The 16,924-nt window shown below is 32.8% G+C and overlaps 1 protein-coding gene across 1 annotated transcript in view; it reads left to right on the plus strand.

The window, feature by feature from the left end:
- Window positions 1-3,760: 3,760 nt before the first annotated feature.
- LOC112127381 overlaps window positions 3,761-16,924 on the plus strand; it is a 683,298-nt gene continuing 670,134 nt past the window's right edge. Inside the window, exon 1 of the mRNA XM_024228346.1 lies at window positions 3,761-4,052. Within this exon, the coding sequence (XP_024084114.1) occupies window positions 4,039-4,052 (14 nt within the window). The 5' untranslated portion in view covers window positions 3,761-4,038. The remainder of the gene's footprint in view (window positions 4,053-16,924) is intronic.

Raw genomic sequence — 16,924 nt, forward strand, 5'->3', positions numbered from 1 at the left:
GGTATGAAACAGTTCCCTACGGAGTGGAATTTATCCCCCGGACACACGCAATGGAAAGAGTTTTAAGATCAAACCAGCAGAAAATCGAAATGGCTAGTTTCTATCTCAAGGAAGGGAATTAGGAGGCTGATAGGTATTCTGACGGGCCACTGCCCACTGAGAAGACACCTACGTAATGGGTATCCTACCAGATCCCTTTTGCCGCTTCTGCGAAATAAAAGAAGAAACGGCGAAGCACTACTAGCTAGGTTTAGATTTGAAATCTTTGAAGGAGAGGACATCATCAAATCACTCCCCGAGATAAAATGGTCCAAAATCTTGGGGTTTGTGAACAAGTCCAATAGGTTTATTCAGGACACGTGAGCCGACCAAGTCCCGGACCTTTTAGGGATGGGGTACGAGTCTACCCAGGCATTTAACCCCTCGCGTCTTGGTCGCCCACCCTGCATAATATATATATACATAATAATTGAGCAATTAAAAAGTAAATTACTAATAAAATAAATGAACAAAAATACTTTTCAATACTATGCAGTAAAAGTCATGAATTGTAAATTGCCAATATAAATATAGAAATGCAACTTCTACTCACTAAATAGTAATATAAAAAAATGAAACAAGGCAAAATAACAAAAGATGTTAAATTTAAGACATCAATCATAACTTGGTAAGAGGTTGTTAAGACTCTTCTGGAAATCTTTAATATTTTTATATCTTTTGTTGTGGGTAGGATTCTCGAATATGTTATTGCTCCTTTTATTGAGAATGACCTATTAAAAGTCTTGGTTTTGTGCTTAACGACTCGCAGACGTTAGTTTGTAAACCTGGTATCTTTGTCAAGAATCTGAGATATATACTTAAATTTCACATATAGATGATTTGATTTTTGAACTTGTAAAATTTTAAAAACTTTACATGATAGATTGTAATCGTTTGTAATAATAAATCTTTAAGAGAAATTTAAGTTGGGAAAACTTTTTATATGTACATCTGTCATATTTCAGGCTCAGGATGTATCTGATATACATGCTTAACCCTACTTGCAATTTTTTGATTTGTGTAGATTTAAGTCACTCATTGCTCCTAGATCATAAGTTATGTGGAGAAAGATTAGAGTTGATACACGTTGTTATTTGATATTTACATTGTACTTGGCAAAACTTAAAAATTTATTAAATCTATGTAAGGTCGAGTAGATTTGATTTTTATCATCTGTATATCCCCTAATAGATTCTTGGTAAGCGTTAAACCCAGACATTTTATATTTTTCTCATGTTTTAAAAAGATGTTGTCAATTTTAATTTTCTTTACATCTAAAGGTTCAATTTTTTTAAAATTTATTATGGCAAAAAATTATTGCTTTGCATTTAGTTGGGTTTAAAGATAACATGGTTATTACTCCAGTCTGCCAGTCTTACAAGTTCAGCATATATTTTTTCGCTTTGTTCGTTAATATTATCAACTTTTGGAACGATATAATCAGTTAGATCATCTGGCTATAACTTAACTTACAACAATGGAAAGCTCGATATATTCTAATTTTAATACAAAAAGAACAACATCGGTGACAAAGTGGACCCTTGTGGAGACCCGTGATTAATGAATTTTTCTTCAGAAACTTTGCCATCCTGTGTTTTTATTATCCGACTACTCTTTGTTAAATATCTGTGAAACCAGCCAATTACATTTATTGATTTCAGGATTGCTATTAAGATTTTGTGATTTATACTGTTAAAAGCATGCTAAATCAACTAGAGTTAAGATGGTCATTTTACTGTTATCTATGTTTTCTCTTATTTGTTTATTTAATTTTATTTGTTATCTATGTTAAGAGAGAGAAAGAGAGAGAGAGAGAGAGAGAGAGAGAGAGAGAGAGAGAGAGAGAGAGAGAGTGAGAGAGGAGAGAGACAGAAAAAATACATTTGAAATATCGAGAAAGAAAAAATGAAACAGAGACACAAAAATGGAAAATATTTATAAATGACGAAAGAACGGAATGTATGAACAGAAATACTGAAAGCAAATAAATTAAGAATGTAAAAATGAAAGTATAAAGAAAGAGAGCGAATTGAAAGATGAAATATAGAATAAAAGAAAGAGAACGAAACGCAGAAAAAGAAACATGAAATCAAATTAAATTGATCTCACATCTCACAGAGAGGGTGAGAAGGAGAGAAAGAGGAAAGAAAACCAAAACAGTTTGAAAGAAAAATGGAACAGTAAGAATGTAAGAAGAAAAAAGAAACTAGAATTTCAGACTGAAACATTGTAAAAGAATAATGAAAAATAAAGAACGACAGATGAAAATGAATTGCAACGAAGATGTTTACAACCAAATTATATTTATTTACTTATCAATATTGATAATTTAAATATGTATAATGGATTAATCAAAATTTACTAATTCATTTAGCATACACTCACACACTTATTGATAATAATGCAGATATGCTAGTTGTTTGTCAGTGGGTGGACCTGTAATTTGGAATTTTCCGATGATTTTTGGTTTTCCTAACCTCGCCGGTTTATTCCGTCATTAATGCCTTCTGTGGTCGATTTTACACTCTGCTAAAAGTCGAATGTAAGCTGAAAGAAAAATTATGAAATTCTGTTGCTTGAACATATCTGCGTCCATGTTACTATAATAACTCTCGTGCGTACAATTTGAATTTATACAGAATGTTATACGTTCTACGCTTTACCACATTTACCATGAAAAGCGTGTAGAAACCATAAATTGATGAATAAAAAGATGATCCTTCTGTTTTTCGTTTGAATAGGAAAGTTTCTTCCCTTAGGGGAAAATAAAAGGTAATATTTTATTCATGACGGAGGGGGGAGAAATATCGGGAAGATATTATGTTGTATATGATTAGGCGTCAAGTCGTGGAGGGATGACGTTTTCTGGTTGGGGGTGGCTACACTTCTGCGGCTGTCGGCCACTTCCCCCCGAAGGTAATTGCTTCCCTGTCGGCTGCAGGGAGGCTAATCCCGGTGGTAAATTCACAAAAAGGTATAAAAGAGGGGAAGTGGCGAGATATAGAAAAGAAATTACTGCCGTCCGAGATCGAGTTGGCCTTCTTTCGCCGAGATTAATAGTTCCACAATTCTCAACGGGCCTTTTTCCGTGATCGGAATCCCAATTGAGCATTGACAAGAACAAATTGAACCCGGATTAATCCTCGCTACTAGCCGACGTTCCTTTCAAACGTGAAAAACCTGTATAGACTTCTACGTTAAACCCTAAGCCATCGAATTTTCAACTTTTTTAAACCATCGCTCGAAAACAATTTATGCTATTACCATTGAAAAAGGACTGCTATCATGCCAAAAACTTCTGAAAACTTCTCATACCTTCTTTTAACTTCTATACTAAGAATCCGTGCAAGAATATTTGGCTGTTTGTTATGATTTACACAGCATTTATTGAAAATAGATAAATGCAACTACTTGAAAACAAAACGATTTGCCATCCTATAAATATCAATCCTAGGCCAATCGATCAGTATTATTTGAAACTTCTCCAGTTAATATAAACTTAAAACATTCCAGAGTCAATTTATTAGGGAACAATTTAGGACTGCAACATAATAGCAGAAAGAAGTTTAAAAAAAATTATGTGTGAAGTTACGTCTCCGTTTTAATAACGAGACTTCTTTTAAACAATACTTATCTCAGTACTTAGGAATGTGTGGACTCAACAATTGCCCCTTCCTTCAATTGTTCCCTTTAGATAAGCTTGCTATTCGTAGTTAGTTACAGGTCAGTTAACGGACAGTAAAGATCCGAATATTTAATTGTTATAGAATAATCTGTACCGTGAATAGGAAAGTTATTCTCTGTAACCATTGTGTGTTATTTGGCAATAAAGATTCTTTTTTAAAAAGTCTTTCGACTAAATCTCGCACATAACTGGCGCAGTCAGTAGGACACTTTTCGGGTTCGATGAATACGAACTTTACTGTATTAACAGTTAGAAAATCCTAAACCACGTTCATCGGGAGCATCCAACTCAAGAACATCAGCGAGTACTCAGAAATGATTGAAATTTTGTGAGTAAATAAATTGTATCGCATGTTATAAAACTCTTGGTTTCACAATTTAATTTAACAATTATATTTATTGTAATTCGTAACACTAACATGGCTAACTTGGCGGAACTAAGATTTATTTTGGATGCCATCCCCACTTATGATGGCAACCCAAAAACAATAACACAGTTTATTACGAAGGTTGAAGAGGCGCAACATATCGTTTCCGAATTAGTACCTCCAATATCAACCCTCAGAAAACGATATGTTTTACGAATATTATAGGTAAATTAGTAAATAAGGCCAACAACATTTAAGAAATTTAAATTTCCAAGATTGGACAACATTAAAATCACATTTATTAACTCAATTTGGAGATAGACAGGGTCCAGCTAGTATCTTGGTTGACCTGTTTAAATTAAATGTAAAATCCCTTTTGCGATCATTGAACGAAATAAAGGAAGGTTTGATTTATTCCGAGCTAAAATACAGCTGGAAGACGGTACATACAACGAAAAATTATATTTGATAAGATTTCAGGAGCAAGTAGTGGCCACCAATTTTATAAGTAGTCTGAGAGACCCTTTAAGAAAAAACCTAGCCGCTAGGAATCCTAAAACCTTGTCAGACATTGAAAAGTTAATGTTAAACGACTTCCAGTATATGCAGAGAATAGACCAACAACCGATCCCACAACATAGACAAAACACAAATCAAAAACATAATTTCAAACCACATGAATTTACACAAAGACCCATGAAATTCAACAAACCATCATAAATTAAACAAAATTTCACTCCATTTTCACAAAGCAACCAACAAATCCCCATGAGCATCTCAACAAGAAACTCTTTTAAAAAACCACGAGTTTTCCAGATGGATGCTAGGGAACAACCACCCGAAATTTCTGTAGATAAATCCCATAACCTAACTAAATCTGAAGAGGGTAATTTTTTAGGAGTTACCCAAATAAAAGACTTCAGATAATGAATTTACAATCAATGGGGAACGAATTGCCATATTTTGTAGATCCTGCAACAAATGCACCAATCCTGATCGACACGGGCAGTACCCGTTCCTTTATAAAGAAATTTTTAGGTTTTGAATATTTTAAAAACAAAATTATAAATGACCCATTTGAAGTCATCACTGCACATGGTACTTCAAATGAAAACTACAGTGCAAAATTCTCAATTCTCAAAAAAAGCAAAATAAAACTCAAATTTTTCCTATTCAACTTTTACGATCAATTTGATTTGCTGTTAGGATTAGATAATATACAATTATTAAATATTCAATTAGACTTCGTTAACGACAAATTATACTATAAAGGAAACTGTATTCCTATCTTATATCCAAATTTGAATCATAAAGTACTCCCAACCGCGGGAACACCGATGGGAACTCAAACAACCAATTATACTGTCGATGCACAACAACAAATAATGAAATATGTTTATGTTATTTAGATGACATCATAATATTCAGTACAAGTTTAAAAGAGCATATTTCAAGGTTAAAATTAGTTTTTAATAGGTTGAGAAAATATAACTTCAAAATCCAACCTGATAAAACAGAATTTCTTCGTAAAGAGGTAGCATATTTAGGGCATTTGGTGACACCGAATGGAGTGAAACCAAATCCGGATAAAATATATGCCATAAAAATTGACCCTTACCCAGAACGCAAAAATAAATAAAACGCTTTCTCGGACTGTTAGGATACAATAGAAAGTTCATCAAAAATTTTGCGCAGTTGACAAAACCTATGACAAAATTTTTAAAAAAGGATAGTAAAATCGACATAAAAAATCCAGAATACGTCGAAAGCTTCGAAACCTGTAAAAACATATTAACTAACGATCCAATATTAAAGTATCCAGATTTTGAAAAACAATTTAACCTAACAACAGATGCGAGCAATGCAGCAATTGGTGCCATCCTTAGCCAAAATTTTAATGGAGCGGATTTACCAATTGCTTACGCTAGTAGAACTTTAAATGATACAGAATCAAAGTATTCCACCATAGAAAAGGAATTGCTTGCAATTGTCTGGAGTACTAAATATTTCCGGCCTTATTGTATGGCAGAAAATTTAAAATATTTAGTGATCACAGACCTTTGCAATGGCTATTTTCCCTTAAAGAGCCAAACTAGAAACTGACAAGATGGCGTCTAAAATTGGAGGAATACGATTATGAGATCATTTATAAAAAAGGTAAATTGAACCAAAACGCGGATGCCTTGTCCAGAGTGCAAATAAATATGGCTAGAGTAAAAGGTAAATATCCCAATAATTCCAAGGTTGTTGATGAAGAAATAGATACCCTGCTAGATGAATTCTATGAAGAATTTCCAGAGCTAAGGGAGGAAAACCTTGCGAATTCAAAGTTAGATTCTCCTGAAAGAGAAATCTTAAATTGGCCTGACACCATAGATAATGATTCCACATTCGTGAACATAGATGAAGATAATCTAAATGAAAACAGAATCATTATCGACGAAGATTCACAACAAACGAGACGCTCAAATTCGGAAGGAAATACAAGATTATCAATCCCAATTACCGAAGGTCCGGTCAATCATTATGTGAATCAAATTCAAATATCTCTTGTCATATGTAACCCAAAGAAGACAAGAATTATAAATCTATTCAACAGTAAAACACGGATAATTGTGGAATTCGCAGAAGAAAATTTTGAAAACGAAGTAATATCTTTTATTAAGGAATACATTAATCCAAACATAAAGTATGGAATATACTTTGAAAATGATATATATGAACAATTTACAAGAATAATGCAAACAAAATTTAAATCGTCTGATGTAAAATTTACTAAATTTACGGAGAAACTAGTTGATGTTACGATAGAGGAAGAGATCATAGAAAGATTAAGAACTATCCCGACGGTGAAACGAATCACAGAGGAATCCAAGAAACTTTTGAAAAAATAAAAATAAAATATTTTTGGGTTAACCAGAAAAAATCTATGCAGGAATTTATTAATCGTTGTGAGATTTGCCAATCATCAAAATATGATAGAGTCCCTCTTAAGATCCAGTACAATATCACACCAACATCTACAAAAGCTTTCTCCATTATTCACATTGATAAGCTAACACTGGAAAATTCCAAATTCCTTACAATAATTGAAATTATTCTCAAGTATGCACAAGTATACCCGTTAAACTCCTCTAATAGCATAGAAATTGTTAACGCCTTAATGAATTACTTTGCTCATCATGGTCTTCCTCAGTAGATTATTACTGATAACGGCCCTGAATTTAATTCCCGTTTGATAAAAGATCTAATGAAGTTGCACAAGATGAAAATTAACTTTATTTCTTCACAGCATCCGGACTCTAATGGACCAGTAGAAAGATTTCACTTCACTCTTATAGAACATATTAGATTATTAAACAATCAGGAAATTTATAAAAAAGATTCAATCAGATCAAAAGTAAAATACGCACTCATTGCTTACAATAATAGTATCCATTCTGCTACAAAATTAACCCCATTTGAAATATTAAACGGGCACATTGAAATGACCCAATGTTAGAAATAGACATAGAGGCACAGTTAATAAATGATTATGTTATTAATCACAAAGAAAAACAAAAATTGTTGTATTCTAAAATTAGTGAACGTAGTAAAATAATTAGAAAAGTTAGAAATAGTTTTTGTAAAAAATACTAACAATATTAGAGCTAAAAGAAGTTTGATTAATGGATTAGGATCCATCATAAAATTTATTACAGGTAATCTAGATTCTTACGATGGAGTTCAATTTAATAAAGATATTGAAAATCTACAAGGTAGTCAAATTAATTTTGAAAAACAAATAAATTTGCAATATTCATTAATCAATGAACTCATTGTGGAATTTAATAAATCATTAACAGTAGTTGAAGAAAATACAGCCGAACTAAAATCAAAAATTTTAGCAGTAAATAAAAAATTAAACAATTATGTTGAATTAGAGAAATTAAGAGATAAAACAAATTTATTGCATATCACTTATGAAATACTATTAAATGTAGTACAGGATGTCGAAACTCATTAACATTTTGTAAACAACAGACTTTACACCCTAGTATTATATCTCCTCACGAATTGTTTAAGGAAATTACTAGAATTTCCACTAATTACCATTTGAAGTAAGTTTAAGGAACACTTTTGAATTTGAAAATTTAATTACAATGTAAAATTGTAAACAATCAAATTATTTATCTTTTACAATTACCCTTAGTAAGAAAACAAATTTATGATTTATATAAACTAATTCCAGTACCAACAACACATAACTTTATTTTGTAACAATTGTTCCAAATGTAAAATATTTACTGAAAACAAGAGCGAACTCAAATAAACTAAATGTTGAACCTTTAGACAATAATTGTAAAAAATTTCGATCAATATCTATATGCTCAACGCAATCGATTAATCATGAAGAGAACAACTGCGAGAAAGAAATCGTATTAACAGGAGATACAACATCCTGCCAATACACTAGCATCAATTTGGATGAAAACTATGTAATCTGGATAGCTGAACTAAATCAATATTTAGCCAGCTTTCCCAAAGAAGAAATCGTTACAATAACGAAACATGGGGACACAATATCTAGAAGTCTACAATATATTTAAATAATATTCTTAATAAATACTACATCAAGTAATGTAACATTTCGAAATAAACAGCTTCTTCATTCTTCACATACTTATGGAGGTACAAGGTTCCTCAACGAAGTTAAACTTAGTTTGAAAGAGGAACAACAGCCACGATTTACGGTCAATGTAAAGCATGTCAAATTAAACCGACTAGAAATTCAACATTTGTCTCCAGCTATTGCGAAACCGATCATCACTACATCTTTAAGTATATGGACGATCCTCCTGTATGGACTCATTCTACTACTATCTGGGTATGGAATCACCCAGTATATCTTCGCACAACAGCAACTTACGGTAGCTGCAGCCTCCGAAAACCAACATTCTCCGAATGTTTCATCTAGGGGTGGAGGAGTTACGTCTCCGTTTTAATAACGAGACTTCTTTTAAACAATACTTATCTCAGTACTTAGGCATGTGTGGACTCAACAATTGCCCCTTCTTTCAATTGTTCCCTTTAGATAAGCTTGCTATTCGTAGTTAGTTACAGGACAGTTAACGGACAGTAAAGATCCGAATATTTAATTGTTATAGAATAATCTGTACCGTGAATAGGAAAGTTATTCTCTGTAACCATTGTGTGTTATTTGGCAATAAAGATTCTTTTTTAAAAAGTCTTTCGTCTAAATCTCGCACATAACTTTATATATATATAACATTTTTTTATTTTATAGTTAACGCTTCACAATTCGTACATGTTTTCATGAATCACGACTGCTAATCATGTATGTACATTGTGTTGGTTGGTGTTCCAAATGCAGTCTGGTGTGCCGTAGGTTAAGAAAAATTCACTAGTTTTCCTGCTGCGCTTGACCAATTAATATCTTTCAATTAATTAAGGTTTTTAGTTGAGATTAAAAAAGTCAGTGTTACGAGCGGGATTCCAACCCACGATCTTCGGCTAGATACGCCGCTGCTCTACCACTTGAGTTATCGTGACCTCGATTCCACTCGGATTTGTCGCCAAGAATCAAATATATTAAACGACATTTGAAAAATGACAAAAAGGAGGGAAAATTCAAAAGGTGGGGTTCGAGGTCACGTTAGCTCAAGTGGTAGAGCAGCGGCGTGGGTTCGAATCCGGCTCGTGACACTCACTTTTTTATCTCAACTAAAAACCTTAATTAATTGAAAGTTAAGAAAAACATTTTCTTTATCATACCAACATCAATTCTACCAAACACAGACAAACCAACATATCTATTTTGGCCATAGCAAAAACCTTGACCTTTTGAGTCCTCTCCTAAACCTCTCCTTTCGTCCTTTTTTCCCGGCAGTACTGATTTCTCTGTCTCCCAGTGCGAATCTACTGAACGAAAAACCTCTTTTCGGCTCACTTCTCTCCTCTTTATTAAAAAACCTCTCCCTTTGAGCACCTTTCATATTCCCCTTAAATTTTTTCTTTAATATTTCCCAAATTTTCCATCCTATCCTTCACTTCCTGAGCCATAGGTCGTTCTACGGCGTTGCAATGGGGCCCCAACCTCGCTACGATTCTTCAGTGAGCGAGTCCTTTTTTATTTATACAGTCCACGCCAAATCGCAAGTTTTTTCTTTATTTCCTTTGTTAAGTTTTATTTTTGTACTCAACCAAAACGATATCGATTCCATTTGTTCTCGCCCTATCAAACAAAGTAAGCACATTTATCTCTTCTTTAAAATAGCCTTCAAAAACTATTCACCCCCTTTTTTCCAAAATTAAAGATACCACACCAGTAACAAATCAGTCTGATGCAATTTACAAAATCAACTTTATAAATTGTCCGGCAGCTTACATAGGAATTAAATCCCAATATATGGATAAGAGAGTAAAACAACAGATCTAGGATTGCAAAAAATCCAAACGAAATCCTACAGCTCTGGCGACCCACAATTTTGAACTCCAACACAACATTGATTTCAACAATCCAAAAATGTTAAGCACAGAACAAAACAAACATAAACGTAACTTTTTAGAAATGGTTTACATCAACAGGGATAAAAACAGCATCATCACAGAACAGACACATGTACACTCAGCAGTAGCTACGTTAATACCATAAATCAAATTCAACGTCAATAACATTTATATATATCACACCCAAAACATTATACAATATGTAAAACAATCGTTACAGTCTACACATCAAACAGTTTACATAGTCTAAATCTCCAACAATTTGTCTATCCTTTCCCTAATAATCCTGAAGGCTAACCAGGCCCAAACGATAAACCTTTACCCCTTTTTTACGGCTGTCGGTCCCTTTCATCTCAAAAAAGCCGACTCCTCACAGAAAAATGAATTTCTATCTCTACTTTTTTCCCTACGTCTTCAAAATCGAACATATATAAATAAAAAACATTAATATCTCACTAACACTCTCAACAATGACACATATTCACAGAAAACAAACACTTTAAGTGAGTACAAATACTTTGATTAAATCCATTATATTTAGTGGTCTGATTGACCAAATGACTTCTTTCAATTAATTAATTTTTTTTATGTAAGATCTTGGCTGAAATGAAAAAGTTAGTGTCAGGAGCGGGATTCGAACCCACGACCTTCACTTGCTCAAGTGTCCGAGTGGATCGAAGTCACGATAGCTCAAGTGGTTAGAGCAGCGGCGTATTGAGCCGAAGGTCGTGGGTTCGAATCCAGCTCGTGACATTAACTTTTCCATTTCAAGCAAGACTTTTATTAAACCTACAATTTTTGTATTGTGTACATCATTGTATAAATTCATATTCATACCTTATATGTATTTGTATAATTTAAACAATGTTTATAAATCCCAGGCCCTGAAGATGTTCTCAATAAAGATCGAAACGTTGGCACGATAAAGAAAATGTCTTTATAAACTTACATCACACCAGACCGCATCTCACGATCTCTAAATAATCATTAATTAAAGGTCACTAAATACCACACATTAATGATAAAAAAAATAATGCAAAAAATTAAATTAATTAATTTGATTAATTTGTACGAGTAATATTATTTTGGTACATATTTAAAATTTTACATTTTTTTAATTTAAAATTTCTCAAACTAATCTTCTTCTCTCCCTTTGTTGAAACTGTGTAACACTGTTGTATTTAATTTTAAATTGTTTTAAGTTGTGTTTTGTTTCATTTTGATGGTCCTTAAATTCCGAAAATTTGTTAGATTTAGGCAAATGTTCTTTAACTCTGTTTAAACTTGTCTACCACTTTGTCCTATATATTTAATGTCACTCATTACACTTACTCATTGTAAACCAACCTTTTACAATGTTGGTAATGTAGTTGTCTTTAGTTTTTGAGAGAATGTTTCTAAGTGAACACGTTCTTCTAAAAGCCTCTCTAAAACCTTCTTGTTTAAGAATTTTACCAACTTTTTCTGATAGTTCACCAATGTTTGGCAAACAACGACAACCTAATGATTTTGGTGAGGTGACAGTCCAGATGTTGCTTCTTTTAAAGATATTTTTTTATTCTTTTAACTAGCAACCTATCAATAAATATTTCTTGATATCCGTTGTTTTTAGCCAAGGCTTTAATAATTTATAATTTTTTGTATAGTTAGGAGGTGTTAAAGGGAGTTTAAACATACGGTCTACGAGTCAAATGAAACCGGCAGCTTTTTGGGTCCTTGGGTGAGAAGAATCCGCTGGTATCATGCTGTCTGTAGTTGTGGGTTTTTGATATACGTCTATTTCGATTAGGTTGTTTAATATGGACAGTTTTAAGTCTAAAAAGTTTACACAACCAACTTTATTAATATCAAATGAAAAATTAATATTATAGTGTAAAGAATTAATTAGAAAAACTACAACTTAGTTTTTTGCACCGTAATATAAAGTTTACATTAGAAGTTAATAAAGATGGTTGTTTACAATTTTTATACTTAAAGCTGTCCATAGGGGGATAGGCGGGTTCACTTTTAAAATTCATGTCAAGTGACGTGGTTGTAAATTCCTTCAACGTGATGATGAGCTGTTAGTGCTTGAAATCCGGATCGTTGAAAACAACTAACTGTGATTATGAACTATCTTTTTATAAAGATTGAACAACAGACTCATTCCACCATTTATCATTTCTATCTTTCAGATAACGTTGATGTTATTTGAAGACTTTTTGATAACGCCTTTTCCTAAGGGGTTTGTAATAGTTCAGGTTATAGTCATTTATTGCAAGCTTGTAAACAAAGGCACCATTCACGGATGTTTTGGATTTGCTACTGTTTACTGACGATAGTTTGGTAAATGATGAGGTCCTGATGGTTATAGATGCTCTAATGTACTAAGTAAACATTAATTGCTGGACCATCACGGCAAGTTCAGTTTAAATTAAATTGAGGACGAAAAATGTAAAAACTCTTAAAAAAAAGCTTTTAGCTTAGCTTAGCAATTGTAGGAAAAACTGAAATATTACAGTTCACTTGGTTAATCATATACCTACTCATTATAACCACAAGTCTCTTAAAACTTTGACTTTTAAATTGTATTTTGGCGATTCAGCCAAAGGGTCTGTTTTACTCAATTGCTCTGGCTTTATTGAAGGAAATATGTATCAGGTTGACAAAACAAAACAACTAACTGTGAGTAGGAACTATCTTTTTATAAAGATTATCTGAAAGAAGTTGAACATAACGGTGACCTTGAAATTGCCGAAAAGTTATGCAAAATCTCTCTAATACGTAAAAAAGTATTGGCAGAGCTATTAAAGAAATCGACATTTCACTCGTGACCGAACGCTAATCGGACGTGAAAAGCACCACACGTGTTTTAAGCGCGAGATGTTATTTTTAACTTATAAAAATTTAACACCAGGCAAGATGGACGGGGTCGGGAGAAGAGTGAGAGAGAAAAAAAGGTGGGAGAGATAAACTTCCATTTAAAAAAGGCGCTGGAATAATCCAACTCCGTAAATATAGCTCGAGGGATCCCCTGCCTATTTTTACAGCTAAGTGAAACAGAGTGGCCACGACTGCTAAGAATTTTCGGTACACTGGATTCCGTTCCGGGGCGAATTAAATAAGCAGGACGTTTTAATTGATAAAGCGCGACTCTTTCGACTTGGCTTAATTTGCGATCGTTTACATTTAAAGTTAACATTTATCCGGAGTTACAAGGTGAGAAGTGGAATTCAAATATTGACAAAAAGTTAAAGGGCAGAAGCCGACCACCCTTTCTAACAATAAATGCTAACGATAATTACGTCAATTAGGAAAAGCTGCTTCCGAGATAATTACAAGTAAAAAGCTCGATGTTCTCAATTTTATCCCTCTTTAGTGTTCAGACGGTGGAGGAAGGGTAATGTTATACCCTCATCAACCTATTTAACTTTCTTCTATTCACTTTCATATTCGACAATAAATTTTTGATGTTCTATAAATATATGAATGGGCCGGAGGTGGACGACGTCGTAACCTTAGCCGGGCAAGAGGGAGGGCGTGCCTCTTTCCATTACCGGTATCTTAGGAGTTTTCTTCAAGATTCAATTGAAGTTCAAAAGTTCTTTTCGTTCTACGTTTAAGGTTCAAATATTACCTGAAGTAGGATAGGGGATCCTTTATTTATTGATATAAGATAAAAATATGCAAAGTTCTCTTTATACGATATCTCATATAACTTTCTAATAAATTATCCAGCAATCAATATATTTGAGTTACAAAAACAATGAATGTAAAAATTCGTACATAGCAAATAAACAGAGAAAGAGAGAGAGAGAGAGAGCGAGAGAGAGAGAGAGAGAGAGAGAGAGAGAGAGAGAGAGAGAGAGAGAGATAGATAGAGATAGATAGAGATACATAGATAGATAGATAGATAGAGAGAGAGAGATGATGATTGATGATGATTATTCAGATATCGTGAGATGCGGTCGGGTGTGATGTAGGTTTCGGAAAAACATTTTCTTTATCGTGCCAACGTTTCGATCTTTTATTGAGATCATCTTCAGGGCCTGGGATTTACAAACAATGTTTACATTTAACAAATACATTTAGGATTTGGAAAAGTGAATTTATACAATGCAATTTTTCTTCTTGGTAAGCGTTAAACCCAGACATTTTATATTTTTCTCATGTTTTAAAAAGATGTCAATTTTAATTTTATTTACATCATAAAGGTTCAATTTTTTAATAATTTATTATGGCCAAAAATTATTGCTTTGCATTTAGTTGGGTTTAACGATAACATATGGTTATTACTCCAGTCTGCCAGTCTTACAAGTTCAGCATATATTTTTTCGATTTGTTCGTTAATATTATCAGAGTTTGAAACAGAGATTGAAACAGAAAAATCAAATAAAAATGAAGCTAAAATATTCGCAAATGAAATAGAAAAAGTAGGAACGAGGTATCGTGAGGGAAAAATCAAATACAGAATACAAAAGCGAAAAAAAGTGAAAATAAGATTGAAACAAATTGAAAGGTACAATGAAACGGAAAAATAAATAATAAAACAGACAGGAGAAAGATAGCCAAGTAAAGAGAAATGATAAAGTGAAAGTAAGATTTAAACAGTCTCAAGGAAATATGAAACATTGAAAACTAATGAATGAAACAAAAAGAAAAAGAAGGAAATCGAAGAAAATGAAAAGAATACACCGAAAATAAGAATTAAGCAGAATATAGGAAAAATAAAACAGGAAAGTCGCGGATGAAACAGAGAGAAGAATAAAAGAAAAAGAAGTTAAGAAACTGGTACAGTAATAGTAAGAACAGTAGTGAGAATTGAAACACCGTGAATGAAAAACGACGTAAAAAGAATGTAAGAATGAAATAAAATAAACGAAAACATAAGTAAAGAAAAATAAATAAAAGAAAGGAAGAATGAAATAGAGTAAAGGAATAGAGGAAACAGGAAAATAACGTATAACACTGCGAGAAAGAAGAAAGAAAGAAAAAAACGCGAAAGGAAGAGAATGAAAGAAGAAAACTGAGCTATTTACCTTTTTTTTAAACACATCCTTATATTTTGCAAATCGATTGAATAAATTTCTCATTGATTATTTAATTGTAATTAGTCAATGATTTGAATAGTCACCATCAATTCGCGTTGAACATTTGCATATTGAATTTATTTGGGAAAAGATTATATTTAAAACTTTGAGAAATAAACTTTACTCAAAGCAGTAATGATTAGAGAACATAAAGGAAAGAATTAAATTATCTTTATATTAATTATAATGTGCGTAATATATAATAGCTTAATAATAAAAATAATCTAAATTAGGATAGGGTTGTAATAATGTTGTAATAATAATAATAATGTCATATCAACACTCTAAAGAGCGGGTGTCGGGATATTGATCGGGAAAAAAACCTATTTATAAGTAGTCAGGAATTAAGAATTCTGAGAGGCTGAGTTTTGAACCTGGGACCTTTAGAGTGATAAGTCGCCATGTCAACTAACCATTGCGTACTCAGACACGTCTCATTATTTATTTAAAATATTTGCTGTAATGGGTAATAATTGATCATTAATTACAAACTATATGGTTTATTGTTTAGTAATCGTGTCGTAATTTTTTTTACTGGTTTCTTTAGAAGTGCCAGCCAGGAAGAAATAGAGAATATCATTGTTTGAAAAGGGAAGCTGATGGATTTCATTTATTACCAGCCCGTTTCCGCTTTAGTGGTGGACCCATTGCGGCCCCGGTTCTGAGGTGGCAGGGAATGACAAATGGATTTATTTTTACTCGGGGATACCGGAGAAAAAAATGACATTCGATGTCACTGTGATATCGCAGGCTTTTCTTTTTCTAAAGAACAATCCGTATATCGTTTTTTTCAGACTTCTTCTTACACTGCAATTTGCAACAATTGCACCAATTGGAACTTAATCACACAGGAGATTTATGTGTTTATTTATGAAACAATTGAATTGATCTTATTTATATCTATTTTATAAATGTTTACAATTCACAGCTACATATCATTTTATTTTAAAAAGTTACAGGAATTTGATAAGGAAATTTAAAAAAACATCGGTTGTTATATTTTAAAAGGTATGTTGAGGGGAGAGTTGAATTTATATTTATGCTATCGCTCTTTATAAACAATGAACCCTCATAGATCTGTTTATTCAGATTACACGAGGGCCGTCCAATTTGCTATGAAGGAGTCGAATAAAGTTTTAATTGGAAGTAACACGTAATTAATTACAAACTGAGCTGGACGAGAGGCTTCCAACGTAAACGGACTTCGTTTCGCAAAGCTTTTCCCGACCCTTGCAATTTTTAGACCGGCCTTTT

Source organism: Cimex lectularius, unplaced genomic scaffold (assembly GCF_000648675.2).
Source record: "Cimex lectularius strain Harlan isolate CLEC.00 unplaced genomic scaffold, Clec_2.1 scaffold1, whole genome shotgun sequence".
Lineage (NCBI taxonomy): Eukaryota > Metazoa > Arthropoda > Insecta > Hemiptera > Cimicidae > Cimex > Cimex lectularius.